General features: G+C 40.5%; 1 protein-coding gene across 1 annotated transcript in view; it reads right to left on the bottom strand.

The window, feature by feature from the left end:
* Chst9 (carbohydrate sulfotransferase 9) overlaps nt 1–19,479 on the bottom strand; it is a 212,606-nt gene that overhangs the window by 88,554 nt on the left and 104,573 nt on the right. Inside the window, exon 4 of the mRNA XM_010643509.3 lies at nt 14,845–14,886. Coding sequence (XP_010641811.1) covers nt 14,845–14,886 — 42 coding nt within the window. The remainder of the gene's footprint in view (nt 1–14,844; nt 14,887–19,479) is intronic.

Here is a 19,479-nt window from a genome sequence, read left to right as displayed (position 1 = left end):
ACACACACACACACACACACACACACACTCACACAAAAGTGAAACATGCTATGTACTGTAGGCCAAGAGGTATACTTCACTTACCTACTCTCATTATGCTCATCTTGTATCTCTTTTTGCTACTTTTCTTTGTTTTTTTGTTGCTTTATTATTCTTGTAGCTCCTAGTCCCGGATTCACCGCAGGCATTCTGTAAGATTGGCATTTCTAATCACGTCTATTCTGCCACTACGAAGAGAAGCAATGCTTCTACTCTTTCAATCTTCAAACACAGCTTTGTGCTAGGTATTTGTTTTTTGTTTGTACCCGTCCTTTGCCAAAACACTGAAACTCCAAATTGGAGACCAAAGGAATCACTGATAAAATGCTTGCTCTCTCGTCTCTTGCTGTGCCCTTCTTTCTGCCACACACAGATGTGTTCCTCGCTATTTGAGGGAGGTTTTTGCTCTGTACATCAAGGACTTGAAAAAGAAAGGAGCCTTGTTGGGTTCTACTTAACATTTTCCTGCACTCTGAGCCCTGCTGGGTTCTGTCTATACGTGTAACTCTGATTCAGACATGGGCTCTCAAGACTTCAAAGTCGAAAAGCATCTTAGAGACCATTTTATCTCCCCGCCATCCAGGACCACACTCTATTTTATGGACAAGAAAACCTACAGTGGGTAAGTGGTGGCCTGGGGAGTCCATTCTGTGAGCTGGAAGACCTTGCAGTTGGATGTGACACAGAACTAAGGCATGTGCATCTGGCTGGCATGAGGTCTTTGTGTATCGTTGTTTGGGAAATGCTAGATAATTTAGATTTGTTGTTCAGAAACTTTGGTAGAGAAACAATGAACCTAGATCTTTGAACTAGTGGAAGTTGCCCATTCCTGATCTGAATAAGATTTAGGCCTTAGTGTAACTTCCCTTCCCTCAGTCTAGAATTAAAATATTTTGGAAGGAGAGGTGAAATGACATCAGCAAATGTGGTAATAAGTTTGTGACACATGGCATGTAATCTGTGAGGGCATTTCTTCACTTGGTCCCACTCTTTGGGGAGTAATGGAGTGGAAAATGCAATTAAAGAAGCTTTTATTATTCTGTGGCTCCATTGCAAAAGGTACCATCAAATGCTTTACAAAAACACGTCTTCTGAAATACAACCTTGGAAAAGTTCTCTGATGTTATTGAACTGTGCAAAAGCCCTCCTCTCATCTACTTTATGTTTTTCTCTTCTTTTTCTTTTGCCTTTGGTAGCATCAAATCCATGGTAACCTACTTTGGGTTGCATGAGAAATACATAGAACCACAAGCCTGGGAGGTAAAACCTGAAAGCATAGTTTCTAAATTAAACTGGAAAAAGGAACAAGGTAATACTTCTATTGCTTTCACCTTATTGTCATTTAACCTTAGTTTTCAGTGAAGGCTTATATGCCTTGGATGTTGTAAATATTTCTCTGGCTAAGTTTTATATGAAATATGTCTATCATACACAGTGAAAATTTTCATTTATAACGACAGGAGACAAATTAAGTTTTATTTTTTGTCTTTATATGAAGTAAACTTAGAAAACTGACATCTGTCACCTAGCATTTTGGCATTGGTAGAACTGTCTTAAGGGGTATGGGAATTGGACAGTTTGATAATCTCAGTATTTAGGAATTTCTGATGGGGACTATTCCAAAGGATAAAAGGACGCCAGCCACAGGACTTAGGGCAAAGAGTCCTCAAAGGGCAAAGAGGACAAAGAAGAGGGGCAGCCAAACGTGCTGAGGAGTCCTGCAGTGGGTGAGCCATGGCTGAAGAGAGCCAAGTCTGCAAAGGGTGGGGCTCTGGGTAACAGCCAGGTGCTCAGACTTGGTAAAGAGCCCAGGTAACTTTTCATATGCATCCAAGTTTGTGAACCTCAGGTACAGAGTGAGCTAGACAAGGGATGTAGGGCAAAGCCCAGAATAATTTATATCTGGGCCTTTTGGGCCAGTTAGTGGTACAAAGTCTCGGTTCAACAATGCAGTAATAAAGAAAATACTATAACGACAAAGTCACAAGCATATAATCGCATGTATTAATATGTTCTTCCACTAAAACAATTTTTAATATATTAGCATTTTATAGAGGAACTAAGCTTTTGAGAGGCTAACCCCAAGGCCATACAATGGGCAAGGGCTTGAATGTAGTTCTCTCTGGCTTTAGAATCCAGGGCTTCTCATGGCCAAAGGAGGGGAAGAAGCCAAGATGGAAGCACCAAGCCACAGGAGGGAGGCTGCTGGTGTCAAAAAAGGAAACAGACGTAAATGTCTACACATGCTTATCCATAGTCACGCACTTCATCCAGAAGTAGGCAGTTATTATGTGTGGGATATGGGTAGGGCAAGGAATGACAGAACAGGAACTCTCAGCGCAGTTCCCTGACTCATCGGGGAATATGAACCATCATGGAACAATTACATTCCAAACGATTCGGCCTGGAACAGCTACTGATGCAGACAAATGAGAGCCCAGCATGGGGAATGGTCAACAGGAAGCTTCACGGAAGCCTGCTGCGGCAGTGCTGGGGCTGGCCGTGTACCTTGCCGGGTGCAGAATGATCTTAGCACAGCAGAGTAATCGCTGGTGTATCACAGAGAGCTTTAAAGGATGCAGTCAGGCAGCCCTACAGGGCCTGGACAGAGGACTGGTGTGAGGGAATGGGGATGGCTGTGCTGGGAAGCTGGGGCCCTCTGATGAACACCAGGAGAGCAGATGTCAGGCTGAGAACCAACAGGTCAAGTGCTGTCCTGGATTCCACTCCCAGGCTGCTGAAAGTAGGAAACACCCCCGCACCCGGTAAACTCAACAGCTATCCATTATAGAGGGTAGCACGGAGAAGGGGAGATCCTTCAAGAGAACAGACTAGAAGTAACAGCTTGCATTTAAACTCAAACTGCCGAACTGTCCATTGTATTTATTTCTCTTATTTAAAAATTTCCACATTTTCAGTCTTGAGGAGCCTGGAAGTCTAGTGTGAGAGCCCAGACCTGGGGGTCTCCCTAGGGTGCAGCGGAGTTTCACTGCCCGGTTCTCCCCATGCTCCTTGGTTCCAAGTTCCCACAAGGCCTGCAGGTGCCCCCAGCTGCATTTCCCAATTCCTCACGTGCTCCCTGGATCCTAATTACATTGGCAACGTCCCCCTTGCCTTTGTCCACTAGAATGCAACCTTGTGAAGAGGGGCAAGGTCCCCTCGCCTTAGAGCCCAGCCCTACAGGGGCCTGGTTGTGCTTTGGCAAATGCCATCCCTCGTATGAGACCTGGTGGGAGGGGACCCTTGCCTCCACCCAGCCTCTGTGCTGCTAGGACCCCAAGCCCCTGAACTGACAAACACATAAATACCTCTCTAGCTGTTGTTTTAATTTGTGATTTTTTTTTTTTTACAGTTTACAGTGAACCTTGGTATGCAGATAGAAGCAATCCACAAAAACAAGGGCCTAGCGTGTAGAGAAGTAAAGCAATTTTCCCCAAATCACACAAACAAGAGGTAGTAGATTTAGAAGTCTAGAGCAGGGCGTATAGACCAAGTTCAGAGTCCAAAACAAAGCAGAAGGAAACAAATGATAAATAAATTTTACCCTCAAGAGATGGGACAGAGAACTTTACTGTCTATCTGTTGATGAATTGCAGACTATGGGACTGGATGTTAAGCCAGACCATGTGCATGGAAACTTTCCAGGGTGCAAGATGTTGAGACTTCCCTTTGTATGTATGCTTGACATGTGCTACACGAGTCCTGGCTTCTGGATCTATTCCTTCCTGTAGTGCAGGAGCTGAGGAAGGACCACGGAAGCTCTGTCCTTCACGCAATACAATGGTTATGCAATGCAGCTCTTAAAGATATTTCATGATATACATGATGTATCTAATAGCGGCAAGTGCAAAGGCATCCGTAATGTCTCACTCTGCACTTGTGCCATGCACCTTTGGTGAGTCTGGGCAGGCAACGGAAACAGCTCATTTTCATACCACACTACACACACTGAATACACTGTTCATTTCCAAGTTCTGTGACTCAACATCGGCACCACGTGAGTCATTAAGTCATTTACCCTCCTAATATTGAGGGAAGGGTGGATAATTTTTAAGTATTGTTTTATACTTCGAGGCCCTGGTTGGTCTGAAAAAAAATTGACAAAAATAATAAAACAAGAAAACCATCTCTTGAGCCGGAGGCCTTGTTATATGAAATTTAAATACACTTTTAAGCATTTGAACATATTTTTACCCTTCTATCAACCACTGAAGATATAATTTAAAGGATTCCTTGGTTTAAAAATTAGCAAAAATTTTTCCTTGAGGTCTTAGAGAATTAGTATCATTATTCAAATGTTCCAAGGTGCCTCCGCTTGCATGTGTGAGTAACGGGTGTTACTTGGTATTTGACTTACTATCTACATTTTATGATCACCAAAGACTCAAATTTCAATTCAAATTTTCAGTTATCTAGAATTGGAACATTAAGATCTAAATAATTTTAAATGATGATGTTTATTCTTTGCAAATTAATCTCTTAGCACAGTGCCTTTCAAAGAAGTCACATAGAAAATGTTAGCTAACTTGAATTTATTTAATTGGTTGTCAAAGCTTCTTGTTATGTAAAAAAAGGTCAGGCACACCCTTAGTAAGGTCAATTCCTTGTTAATGCACAGGAAAAAAAATTTAAAGTTCAATTGTGCTCATAAAATTAAAGGGCTATGATTGTGGTATTATCATAAATAAAGTGTGTGAGTGCAGCAGATATTAAATTATAAGATTTAAAAACTCTGCAACCAGGCCATCATTCACAACCTGCAAGAACATGCAGATTTCATTAAAGTCAATGGAGTATACTGTTCGTCTTGGCATTATTCATAATCGAAACATTTCAATTTTAGTTAACACACATGAAACTAATTTAAAAGTCAAATGAGAAAATTAGTGCCATGCTCCTATGTTCAAATTCCACAGTGATACCAACCAGCCAAGTTTAGCCTCAGGAGGCATGAAAAAATATCTAATAGAAGGAGTAGAAAACCTTTTAAGGACTCAGAGATCTGTTAAAACTAATGATTCTGAGACCAACTCACAGAAATATGTTTGGGGTCGTAAAGGAGCCCATGGAACTATTAGGAAACACCCGAGCGTATCTACAGATCTACTTTTAGAGTCAGGAAGTGGAGAATTTTTATGAGAAAAACAGTCTATTTCCTGAACAAAGCTGAGCAGTGGTTGGTTGACAAATATTTTCTGCATACACATTATAAACACCAGGAGGGACCTTTACCGAGCTTATAGCTCAGATCTCTCCATTGTAGTCAACACCATTAATAACACATTCTAGACCTTTTCTTGACCTTTATTTCTGTTTTCCTTTTTGTTGTTTTCCTAGTTTTTGCCCTCTATTTAGCACATGTGTCATTTTCAGCTTTTCGCTTTTCTGGTGACTTCTTTATCAGTCTTTCCTGGGACGGGGCCTCTTTGGACATCTTTACCATGTACAGCTTGTGTTCCCGTCAGCACCCCCCACCGTGTCATACTTCTATGGGCCTTGTGCTCTGAGAATTCCATTTAATGAATACCAACAAGTGATCCTGGTCATTCCAGACCATGTGCCATGAGCTGCCACTCATAATCTGCTCTTTGGGGACTCTAAGTAAGGACAAATTAATAACCATTTTTCTAGCTACAAACACTTCCCACTTCTTTTGTAAGGCACGTGAGGTTTTCTTCTGTGCTCCTACCAGAGTCTTCCTCAGTTATTCCTGGGTGTGGCTGATGAGGCCCTGCAGGGATATTGCTGTGGCCTCTCTCTTTTACTTTGCTTTACATTTGTTTCCCTCTGCTCCCTGCACCCTGTCACCTGGCCCAGAAACATGTTGACTCTTTCCTGCCTAAGGATGTCAGCCTTTACACTGCACCTGTACAGAGTGCTCTTCTCCACCTGTCACATGGCTGCGTCCCTCTCACTCCCGGCTCTGATTAGCTGCACCTGCTCAGGCAGGCCTCCCTGAGTCAGGTCTCCCCCGTGCATAATCTCTTCAGCCCCTCTACTGTTACTGCTATGGTCTCTGCAGCCCATCATGTCCCTGCAGAGCATCAGACAGAACTGAGAATAGTACCTTTGTTTTCAAACAGTACCACTCCTACCTCCACTGGACAGTAAGTCTCCAGAGATCATGTACCTTGACATAGGTTCCCCACTGTATACCCAGAGCTGAGTACACAGTTATCTATCAATAAATAAACATTAATCCAAAGAGTAAATATTATTAGAGCTTTCCTAAGCTTTAGTGATGTTAGGACAGAATCTTAGTAAAGGTGATCAGGGTCTTTATCTTTATACCTGTGCTTATCTGTCATCTATTTATCCGTATGTATGTATGTGTGTATACACCCATATTTGACACTATATATTTAAGATACTAAAAATTTCCCGTATATAGAATGGATGAAATAATTAGGACAGGTTGATAATTTGCAATTATTTTCTTGCTGTAAAAGTGAGGATAAGGACTAGAGATGGTATGACGTAGCTCCCTGGAATTGGGAGCATCAAGGACGGTGACTTATGTTATAAAATCACCTGTGATATAAAGATCATTATCTGAAGTCATTGTCATACAGAGGATGTTCAAGTCTCACACTGAGCTTTCCTAGCACTTCAAATCTAACTAGTCTCAAAACACCTAAATTGCAAATTACCATCATCTAGTTCTTAGAAAAAGGTGGATAAATCAAGAAGTCTTCTGAAAATTAAGAGGTCATCACAAACGTGTAAAAATGTAGGGACAATCCCATACTTTAGTCATTGTAAACATGCCTCTTTATCTGTTTGAAAACTGTCCTCATCATTATTCTCAGTCTTACAACATTGCTGTCACTGCTTTTTCTGGTAATAGCAGAATATCTTCACAACTTTGGGAAGAAAAACAATTTCTTTAAAAGGCATTAAGCATAAAGGAGAAAAACAATCCGCTGTTCTTTATCAAAATTTAAATTTTCTGGGGCCAGGGATTTAGCTCAGTGGTTCGGTGGCCTGCCTTGCAAGTGCAAGGACCCGAGATCAATCCCTGGTACCAAAAAAAAAAAAAAAAAATTAAATTTTCTGTTCCTCAAAAGGCACTTTAATAAAATTAAAAAGTGAACCACCACCTGCAGAACTATTTTTAAACAGAGGCGCTTGACAATGGGCTTATACCCAGAATGTAGGAACTCCTATAACAGTAGACATGTCACCTATTTTTTTTCAATAAAAATGCAAGAACATCACACCAAAAATATATACAAATGGGCAATAACATCACAAGAAGAAGAGCATAATATCAGTAGACATCAGAAATACGGAAGTTAAACCTGAAGCAATCTCACTTCTGACCCTCTGTTGGTATACGTGAGGGGCAGCTAGAACTTTCTTGTACAATTAAACATTTACCCTGTGACCTAAAAACTCTGCTTTTTGGTATTTATTTAAAATAAAAATATATTCAGAGATCAACTGTATAAGAATAGTCATATGATTTTATTTATTCATAAAAACAATGTACCTGAAACTAAGTGTCCAAAACAAGATAATTGGTAAATAGCTTTTTATATTATATACAGTGGAATATTGGAGAGCAATACAAAGGGAATAGTCTATTCATATGTAAAATTTCAAAAATTTTATAGCATGTGAAAAAATCTTTTACCAAACATGTGGTGTGTTATTTATATGAAGTCCAAGAATGAGTCCAACTAAATTATGGTGATAAAAATGAGAAAATAGTCATAGGGGCAGTGGGAAAAAGATTAGAGGTGGAGAAAAAAGGCAATCATGACGTCTGGGATTAGAATTTGCTGGAAAGGGTGTGAGAGAAATATTTAAAATGTGAGCTCCAACACCTTATTTTGAGCGGCCAATATAGGCATGACCAACGATCGAAATCATCACATTGAACAAATATGGAGATTTTATTGCATATAAATTATACCTTAATGAAGAAATTCAGAGACTCTATTTTTGAAAATAGTGCACACTAAACACTAGCTGTCATATTTTCCTATTTCTTCCACTTAAGAAATAGTTAAAAATTCTTGTACAATATGCCATAACTTTAGCCTACCTGATTTACAAAGTATGATGACAGCACCAATGTATGCAATTTCAATACGATTAGTCTCAGTTTACTGTGGGGATTAAAAACATAGAGACAAAGAAATACGCTCCCCCAAATAATCCAATCCCCAAACAAGCAAAGCCAAACCAAAATTGAGCCCTTGCTCTGAATCAAGATTACATTTACAAAGATGGATGACATGTCATTGCTGCTTTGAGCCAGCAAGGGGAGCAGTTACACTTTGAGAAGAATTCCATTTTATCCATCTTTGAATTTTTCTGTAGGGCACTTTAATGCTCAGGAAAAGAAGGCTTTTGGGTGTAGCTACAATGGGAAGGACAGATCATTTTAACGCAAGTGAAAAAAAATGGAAAACTTTGACCCGTCAGATTACTTGGAACTCAACGAGATGGTGAACAACACTTGCAAATCAGGTTATTCAAATAATAGATGCGAAATCCAGCTATGAGGAAAATATTGAAGAGAAGAGCCACAATCAACTATGGGGTGGCAGCTTTGCTTTGCTGATTATTTGCAAACAAGAATGAGAATGTACATCATCCCTTTTCCCCACAAAAGAAAAAGACCCAGCAATTTCTCCGTTTCTTGTCACGGCTGTGATGGTTTGTGCTGAATGAACAAGCTGTGCAGATGCCCTGAGGGCAGGGAAGGGCCTGCCCCCGCGGCCTATGGGCTGTCCAGTTGAAATTGTTAGGCCACGAATCTGAAGGTTTATGCTGCATTTTAAAAAAATCATGCTCATCAATTTTTGTGAGACTTGTTAAGGCTTAATTCCACATAAGTGCAGGAAGGCTGTAGAAGTCTCTATCCCTTCCTACCAGCTTTGGTAATCTGCATCTGCAGAGGACAGCTGGGCAGATGAGGGGAAGGAGACCTATGGTGCAGAAGAAGAGCCAGGATGTCGCTGTCAAAGCATTAAGATGGGCAGCTGCGCTCTGCACACCCTCACCTTAAAAACAATCTAACCTTGATTCCAGCCCTCAGCATCTTAGGGATGGGAAAACCTCATGAACTCCAGCCTGGGAGCCACATCTCTGCCTCCTGCAGTGCTCCTGAATACATGCTGTGGCTCCTTCCGTTTGTGCATAAGGAGCGCCAAGGATGGATACAGGTAGCTGGCAGTATTTCCCAGCAGTGTGCCCAGAAGGTCCTTACTACTGAACGCAAAGCTCCAGGGCATGGGCTCATTCCAGGTAGAGGAACTTTCTATAAAGTCAGAACCCCTGCAGCCTCTACCTTGGAAGAATAAAATTCACTATCAGTGAATTGCATTTGTGGGTCCTTTGCCTGGTATACAAACCCTGTCTGAAGATTTTCTTCATGAAATTCAAAGGAACATTTCTCAGTTCGACAACCTGAGAAATGATTTTGAATTACTCTCTGCTCATGAAATAAAGCAAAGCTACTCCAGTCTTTAACCTGGGGAAGGAGAGGCTCTTGAGTCAGAAGATTCAAGTTTTAGACTCTGGACTGAGCATTTGATCACAGGTGCCACATGAGTTATATTTTCGCTGTTAAGGCCTCATGGGATTGGCTCAAACCGAGCATTGCTTCTCTACCTGCCAAAGGACTTTTAAAGAACAATAAGGAAAACACATCGATGAAAGGTGACCACCTATTCCTAATTTTAGGTTTGGCGCTGACACACATTTTGTTTTCTTCCAATGAAGTGGAAATTCAACAAAAAAGCCTGAACTCCCAGGGTTACTAAAACATGTGGGCCATGTAAGGAGTACAAATTAGAGCAAAGAAGAAAACAGACAACAATGACATGGGAGACATGCCAATTAAAGGAAGAAGTAGCCGGAAAGAGTGGTTAGTGTGAAAGAAATGAAATGTGCAGATACTTGCCTTTTTGATTATTTTTAATGACACATGAGATGGTCTCATGAGCACATGCAAACCAGGCAGGAATGAAATGACAGCTGCAGAGGACACTCAGATCTGGCTGGCAAGGTACCCAGTGATTAAAGCACATTCAAGACAGACGGAAGTCTCTTGCCATGGTGGAGCACACCTGTAATCCCAGCACTCTGGGGGACTGAGGCAGGAGGATCACACACTTGAGCCTAGTCTGGGCATCCTGGCCACTTAGCAAGAACCTGTCTCAACATAAAAAAGAAAACAAGCTGCGGATGTAGCTCAGGGAGAAGGATCTGTGTTTAATCCCCAGTATCACACACACACACACACACACACACACACAACGTGCACATTTTTGGTACAGGAGAAACATCGCTAGGTCCTTGTCATCACACACACACACACACACACACACACACACACACACACAACGTGCACATTTTTGGTACAGGAGAAACATCGCTAGGTCCTTGTCATCACACACACACACACACACACACACACACACACACACACACAGAACGTGCACATTTTTGGTACAGGAGAAACATCGCTAGGTCCTTGTCAACCTGGGGAAGGCAGGTATGCGGACTTGTCCAAGGCTTAAGCTATGCAGGGAAGTCCCCACACGGTGGATGGTAAGGCACCTTGGGACGACCAAGCTAACCAAAAGAAACATATGAGAAGCCGGGAACTGGGAGGTGAATTTCAGATGATTTATATTGGAAAAGAAGAGGAGAGTTAGCTTTAGGATTAGGGAGAAAGGAGAAAAAGCTCTGGGCTTTCCCAACCTCTAATTTATTTCTGGTGTAGTAGTTTTAGCAAAACCTAGAGCTTTATCTGAATTTGAGAGGTTTTACCTCAAATCTTATTCCTCAAAGATGTAGATATTCATCATCTTCAGAGACCTTGAATAGCAGCTAGCACCTTGTGTTCACCCTTAATGAATAATCACTGACTGAGTGAATCAGCCATGTTCCCAAATGAGGAATATATCTTACATTAATTAAAATAGGAGTCAATAATGGGGAAGATTTAGCCTATATTTTCTTTATGACCGCCATTTGACAAATGGAGAATGAGGGCTCTAGCAATTCAAATCTCCCTCTGAGGAAAGTTTAGTAACTATCAAGATAAATCTCAGAAGCTCTCTCTTGGGATCCCCAAGGTTCACTAAGTATTTCAAGAGGACACCGAACATTTTTGCAGTGGCTGTGAGACAATCCGGCCCAGGTGTGGGCGGAAGCACTGTTCTAACTACTGCAGTTAGCAAACCCTGGGGTGCACTTCAGCAATGGTGTCAATAGATGAGATGGGCAGTGGAAGCCTGGCTCTTTGTGACTTGGCTCAGATTCTACATTTCTATTCCAGAAGAGGTGGGAAACCTTTTTGCTTTCTCTAGTGTTAGAGAAGAGCTAAAAGTCAGGTGGAAGGGGAGACTGGGGTAGGATCCTGTGCATGCCAAAGTTGTGTAGTGAAAAGACAGGAAGGGCAGACAGAGATCTCACCAACCACTGACGCACTGGTGTTTGAGAGCCCATGACTTTGGGGACATCTGGAAACTCAACCTGTAGAGCAAGCCACTCCTGTCTTGACAAAGATAAAGGCTTTTGGATTACAACCTGCTAGTTGATCCATCCAAGCCAGGGAACCTGGTAGGATACAACTTCTTAAATTCAAATCCTTTACATTTCTAGGATCTGCACTGATAAATATTTCCAATTGTCCCTTCAAAGGCACCAGCTCTTATCCACAAGCACATCTGCTTTGATTTCCCCAACACCATGTCACCAAATCACCTATTGTGGTTGCTTCAGAGCACATAGGTGTGGCTGTACCTGCAAAACACTTAGACACACCCCTACTTATTTTCACAGCTCATTGGAATTGTCTCCTCTTTCCCCAGAAACAAGCTCCTATTCATAGAGAGTACTAATACTCCAGCAGCCCTCAGGTCTAGAGCACCTGTGTGCATAGATGGAACTTGACGTGCGTCTGTCTCACAGTCTGAGGAACCTGTGGAAGCTCCACGCTGTTATCCCCGTTTTACGCGTAAGACCTCAGCAAGGTTAGCCAGGGGGTCTGGGCTGCATGTCAGGCTGTTTCTCGGTGCCTTGCTTTACAGTTCGTAAAGTGCTTTCATGTAACTGGGAAGTCCTCCGAATCACGGATTCACTGCTCTGGCTGCTTCTGTTTTACACGTGGTGACAATGACATTGAGAGAAGTTGTGTGACCCGTCCAGGTTACCTCTCTCAGGGGTGGCTTTGCTTGTTTTCAAACATGTGTCCTTCTAGTCTACGCCCCATGCTGTCCAAGTGTTTGTGAGCAAAAAGGGGAAGCTCTCAGATAGAAGCGCCCTCAGATTTCTTTTTGTTCAAGTTCTCTTTCTTCAAATTCATCTTACAAGACTCCTCTTTTTCTGTGTCTCCAGGAGAAGCTGATTCTATTCCACATTCCTCAAAATTCTCTCCTTTATCCCTAGGAAGTCTTATTTATCCCCAGGTCTTCTCATTTTAACACTACAGAGAACACTCTCAAATCTTTCTTTCTGAATTCCAGCTACTGTTATGAACCACTGACAGAATATCTTTTGTTTTCTTTTTTCTTTCAGTGCTGGGGATTGGATCCAGGGTCTCATAAGTGTAGGCAAAATTCTACCACTGAGCCACCTCCAGAGTGCTATTTATTTGTTTGTTTATACTGAGGATCGAACTCAGGACCTTCAGCTTGCCAGGCAGGAGCTATGCTGCTGAGCTACTTCTGCAGTCCTATTTATTTATTTATTTATTTTTATTTTGCGACAAGGTCTTGCTAAGTTGCTCAGGTTGGCCTGGAATTGTGATTTTCTTGCCTCAGCCGCCCACGTAGCTGAGATTCCAGGCCCTGTACTTGGCTGATGAGCATTTTTTCTTGATTGTATACGTTGCTGGATACTCTCTACCCGACTCTAAGCACTCAGTTTCCTACAACTCACTCCAGTCCACTGTTTCTCTGGAGCTCTCCATGCACTTCGATATCTCCATGCTTTTGCTTATATGGCTGAAAAGGCTGTTCTTTTTCTCTACTTATAGAAATTCTATTCATTTTATTTATCCACCTCAAGCATTATACTTACTCTTGTGGCTTAGACATGAGATGTCCCCACAACGTCTCATGTGTTCGGAAGGGGCCTGGATCATGGAGACTCATCCATTGATAATTCCATAGCTGAATGTGCTGTTAGGAGGCAGGTTATGGGGTGTGACCCAGAGAGGTGTGCTCTTGTCCCTGGTTCCTCTCTTCTCTGTCTGCCTCCTGGCTGCCATGGGTTAAGCAGCTGTCCCCCACCCATCCTTTCCACCATGCCATTTCTGTCCTGGGCCCACCGACCATGGACTGAATCTTCTGAAACTGTGAACCGAAACAAACCTCTTCTCCTTTAGGTTGTGGGTGCTGGGGATTATTTTGTCTCAGTGATGAGAAAGTGGCCTATACACATACTGTAAATACTTTCCCAGCTCTTCTGGTCAGAGAGTAGTGCATTCCCTGAGTTTCCAAGCACTTCGCTTACTTTAATAACATATCAGTTACCACATGAGAAAAGTTTGTCTCCCACTCTGACTCAACATACAAGTTGCCAGCAGAATGAACTCACGAAAAAATTATATTTACTGCTCCCTTGATAGAATAAGTGTGGCTCAGTATTTGTTTAAAGGAGTAAAAGAATAAGGAAATTAATAACGACTCAGTTACTACTTTAGTGTTTCAACATGCCCAAAGAGTACGTGCACTGATTTCCCCCCCACCTCAAATATTTGTTATTATGCCAGCATCTGTCTTGTTTGCTTTGTGAAGATACTGAGTTTTTTTTAAGGCTGCTATGTGAAATAATGAAGAAGGAAAGGGAATGATGCATCATTTTTCTTGCAAAGCAAATGCAGTGCTATCATTCAGGTGATAAATGCTGCAGAAAAACATCCAATATTTAAATTTATATTTGTTAATTTTAAACTAAGATAATAGGAATTGATCCTCTATTAATAAATGCTTCTGCTCATATATTACACAATAGTCAACTTCATTAGATTGAAATAATGAGTTTGGGAAGATAGGAAGGAAAAGTCAGCCTAGATAACGGAAGTCAGAATTTACTGAAAGCAATGCAGTTTTATTACTTTCAATACTATAATCTTCCAGTAGAGTCTGTCTAAGGAGACATCTACTTAACGATATGGACCCTTATTTTATAGCTGACTTTTTTGCCCTAAAGACCACATATTCTAGTTCCATGAAACCAATGTCTTCTTGTACACAAGTTGCAGGTGCTTGCTCTAGTATGAAAGTAAGTCCTTCCCTCATAGGATCGTTCCAAGGTAAATTTCAGGTTAGTCTAGATGGAGTTGTCAAAGCTTATGTATTAGCAGTGTCTGAATTAATAACATTTTACTGCATTTACTTGTAAAAGGCATTTTGGAAAGAAGAATGTAGCCCGCTGGGGCTTTAGCTCAGCGGCACTGTGCCTGCTTTGCAAACGCAAGGGCCTGAGTTCAATCCCTGGTACTGGAAAAGAAAAATGTAGCCCAGTGTCCAGGGAAATGGTAAATACTTTGAAAACAAAAACAGAAGAAACTTTTTCAAATAAGATAAACATTACTTATTCATCAAGCCACAAGTAATGGAGATCTATCTTCACAGCCTTTGGTTTCCTCTGTAAAATTCCGAGAGGGCACGGATGGTGGTCTGCTAGTTTCTCTCCCTGTCGGTAGAGACTTAACACACCCAGCAGGGGGACATGGGCTGTGTTTCCTGGTGATCACTTTCATCCCCAGAGCAGGCCCTTAGAAGTAACACTGAGGTTTTCTAAGTGGGACTCAAACATTATGAGAAGGATACTCACTGGTTCTGAGTGCAGGCTGCAAGTAATTTTCTGGCCCCCATTCTGGAAAACAAGAGGAAAGAAATGCACATATTAGCAACACATCCAAAGACATTTGCGCAGCTTCCTACACAAAGATGCCACAAGGTCTCTAATATTTTATTTGTAGTGAGGAAAATCAAGGGATGGGCAAAGTCATGAAATGAAGTATGTTGTCCCTTATGTTTCAGAGCTAGTTAACAAGGAAGTGACAGTAAATCTGGTGTCACCTTTGAACTTTGCCAGATAAAGGACAGTGTGTGCCTGTGCCCTCTGTGGCAGGGAGACAGAGGTGGGGAAGGAGGAGTGCGTGGGGTAGGAGAATGGCCATCAGGCAGAAGGTGAGTTCCTTTGATACTTAGTGTTTTGCTCTATAACTTATCAGCATGTTAGTGCACAATTACGCTTTTCTCTAAAATATTGGTGTAAGATCGAGCGCTTAGGATAAATGTCTTCAGGTAGCATCGATACTCAGGGTAGCCATGCCACGTGCATGTCCTGAGACTGAGGGTCAGTGGTCTACTGGAGGATGCCTTAGTCTGGAAGGCTTGGAAGAGAACAGGAACTGAAATCCAGAAGGAAAGAAAAGGGCTTTCAGGGAAGCAATCCGTGGGGATTTAAATTATCCAGAACTGGTGGTAGTTTACAGTGCAGTAGAGACTATGAGAGAGAGTTTTTATTTTTATGTTGATGATCAGGATGGGCCTCTCTCTACCAGGTGAAGCTGGTCAGATGTAACACAGCATACTTTTTCTTGTACTACCATCTACGGGGAGAGGGGAGCCCTGCTTTGGCTGTGAATAATTCTCGGTAATTGTCAGCAGGTGATTACATGACTAATATTTAGCCTTTTGAGTTACACAATTCCAATTCTTTCCTTCAATAGCACATTATAAATACATAATATAGACTATGTTATATATCACATATTTTATACAATGTTTAATTATGTTTTAATATATAACTTGTTATATGAACTATTTACTTATATGTCACATATTTGATACATAGATAATGTTTTCTCCCTGTGTTTTTCTTTTAGAAACCTTCTCAGAATATGTTTATTAAAACTCAAACTAGTACTCAGAATGGTGGAACTCAAGCAATGGAGGGAGTATGACTTCTTTATCCTTCTGTCTTGCCATTTTGATAATCCACTATCAGTGTGACTAATGAAGAATATTGCTTTTCTACCCCTAATTGAGAGCAAAATCTTCTTGGCTTTTGTCTTCTTCCTAATCAGCTGCTTGACAAATTTCATTTGGGCTAAAATGTATCATGTTCTACTTATGTCAATGAAATGCTCTTGTATTTTGAGAATGACTTAAAAAATGTGTCCAAGGGAGTTTTCCAATTGTATTGCTGTGAGTTGCCTATCAGCAAAGAGTCAGCAGCTCTACTTGATTTAGTGACTTCTGCATTTTGGATGAGGGCATTTATAAGTCATTTATACAGCTCATCAGTAAGTTATAGTTCCTTCTGTGCAACTAATCCTCACGGTTGGAACTTGATATGTAATCCGCTGCTCCAACCCACTATAAAGTAACTGCAACTCTATATTTACCTGTTCACCCATGTAACAGCAGTATGATTAAGGTCACACTTTCACAGCTTAGTGATAAGAATATTGTTTAGGCTAGAACCTAAAATTTTCCTCCATGCATAATTGATGTTATCCAGCATATTATTATTATTTATGTAGTCTGTCACTTAAACATGGAAGGAAATTAAACTGATACAGAAAAGTAGCTACTCAGAAAGTCAAATGCGTCAGCTTCTTTATCTCTTATGACATTCTGGTAAGTTGTTTATTGGTTGTATGATGGATTGTTCTCCTCAGGTATTGCTTTAAAGCTATCTGGCTTATAATGATCAAGTCATTTCCTTTAAAAATTTGGACATGGCGGATTCTTTCCTCCATTTCCACGAAAGCTCGGATATAAAGGATATGCAAAGTCAACTGCCAATTTCTTAATTGTATCTGGAAATCTGACATTGAGGCATGATAATGAGGGTGCCCTCAGGTATTTGATACCCTTCCCTGGCCTAGTTTAGAGCTCTGCAAGTCTCAGACCAAATCATGTCAGTCAGGTGTATATCTCCTACACTTACACAGTGAGCTTGTTGAACACAGGTCCAGTCCAGTTTCATTCTTTCTTTTATGATTTCTCTGAACCTAGTTTAGCGTCATGCATAAATACATATTGAGTTAAATTACATTTTTGAGAGAAATATTTATTTAAACATCTAATAAAAAGATAGGAAATTTCTTATAAATTATCTCATAGGAAAAGTGTTCTCAGCTACCTTCCAGTAATAATACCATACTGAAGTATGTAAACCTTCAAAGGCTTTGTGTATGTTGTATCTCCCAGAGCATTGTTATTTATATTTTACAAAATGACTCCCTAGGAACTGGGGCTCAGTCCACACACTCAGTGTAGCCTGGCTTGCTCAATTCATGATCCTGTATTAAGTAACTATGAATGTTCATAGAAGGTCAACAATAAACGTGAGTTTAAACATCAGCACTGGGGTTTTGCTTTACATGCCAGAAATTAATTTTTTTCACCAGAGCCACTAAAATCAGTAAGAGTTCTAAACTGTGCCTCCAGTACACATTTTTCTATTGTGTTTATAAGATTTAATATGCTATTAAGACTTATTTAGTGGCACAGACAATCTACTGAAACAGGATCTTTTCCCTTCATCCCATTACTGTCATCTGAGTCATTTCTGTTTTCTGTGGTGAAGCACATTTGTTGAAATTTGATGCAAACACCATAATAAGGGAAGAGATCTAGCGCCTTGATAGGAAATCAATTTAAAAAAAAATAGCATGTCAATGACTTATCCTGAGGGTTAGGAATTTCATGCCTCTGAATAAGATACTGAGCCAGTGATGATATGGTACTTGACATTGAAGACCCAAAAAACTCCACCAAAAGACTTCTAGACTTAATTGACACTTTCAGCAGAGTAGCTGGATACAAGGTCGACACTCAAAAATCAATAGCCTTCTTGTACACAAATAACAGGCTCACTGAGAGAAAAATTAGGGAAACAATTCCTTTCACAATAGCATCCCAAAAAATGAAGTATCTAGGAATCAATCTAACATAAGAAGCAAAAGACCCCTACACTGAAAACTACAGCACTCTGAAAAAAGAGATCGAGGAGGATATAAGAAAATGGAAAGATCTCCCCTGCTCCTGGGTAGGAAGAATCAACATAGTGAAAATGGCCATACTACCAAAACTGCTATACAGATTCAATACAATGCTGATTAAATTCCACCACTATATTTCACAGAACTAGAAAAAAAAAATAATCCAAGAATTCATTTGGAACCAGAAGAGACCTAGAATAGCAAAAGCTATCATAGGCAACAGAGACACGGCAGCAGGTATCACAATCCCCAATTTGAAACTATACTACAAAGCCACTGTGATAAAAACAGCATGGTGCTGGCAAAGAAACAGACCTGAAGATCAGTGAAACAGATTGGAAGATACAAAAACAATTCCAGATGTACTCAGCTACCTTATCTTTGACAAAGGAGCTGAGCATCCCCACTGGAGGCAAGATAGTCTCTTTAATAAATGGTGTTGGAAAAACTGGATTTCAACCTGCCAGAGATTAAAACCAGACCCTTATCTTTCACCATGCACTAAACTAAAATCCAAGTCGATTAAAGATCTAAATATTATAAAAGAAACACTAAACTTCCTGGAAGATAAGTTAGGCAGAAGTCTTGAAGACACTGGCATAGGAAAAGACTTTATGAACAAATCCTCAGTAGCACGGGAACTAGCAGAAAAAATAAAAAACTAGGATCTCATCTTATTAAAAAGCTTCTGTACAACAAAAGAAACCATCAACAGAACTAAAAGACAACCTACAATGTGGAAAAACTTTTTACCAGCTGCTCCTGAGACAAAGGACTCTTATCTAGAATATAAGGAACTCAAAACAATCAGATACTCCAAATACAAAGACCCGATTCAAAAATGAGCATCTGAAATGAACAGACATGTCTCAGACAAAGAAGTAAAAGCAGCAAGTAAATATATGAAAAAATGTTCTACATCACTGGTCATTTGAGAGATATAGACTGTGAACACACAGGGGTGATGGGCAGCCAGCTCAGAGAAGCCATAGCTATTCTAAGGACTTTGGCTTTACTTTGCCTAAGATGAGAAGCCATTGAAGTGAAAGGAAATCTAAACAGAGAAGTAACTAAATCTGACAAATTTTTAAAGAATCCCTCTGGGTATTATATGTGAAAAACTGGAGGATAATGAAAACCAGAGAGCCATTTAGAAGGATTTTAGAATGACACAGGTGAAAGATGATGGTGTATTAGATCATGGTGAAACTGGTGAAGGTAGTGAGAAGTGATGAGCTGTATGTTTTAAGGATAAAGCCATCAGTTGGAAACTGGATAAAGAAGAGATGTGGTTTTTCTATAAAATGGAATTCTACTCAGTCATTAAAGAATGAGAAATTAGATTCATTCATGGGAAAATGGATGCATATTGAGGATACACTCCTAAGTGAAATAAATAAGTAAGTCACTCATGTGTAAATACCAAATAGTTTCTCTGGTGTGAAAAA

The sequence above is a fragment of the Fukomys damarensis genome, unplaced genomic scaffold, assembly GCF_012274545.1.
Source record: "Fukomys damarensis isolate Sample0158 unplaced genomic scaffold, DMR_v1.0_HiC HiC_scaffold_30, whole genome shotgun sequence".
NCBI lineage: Eukaryota > Metazoa > Chordata > Mammalia > Rodentia > Bathyergidae > Fukomys > Fukomys damarensis.
The sequence above is the reverse complement of the archived record's forward strand: the minus strand, read 5'-3'. Positions and strand labels throughout refer to the sequence as shown.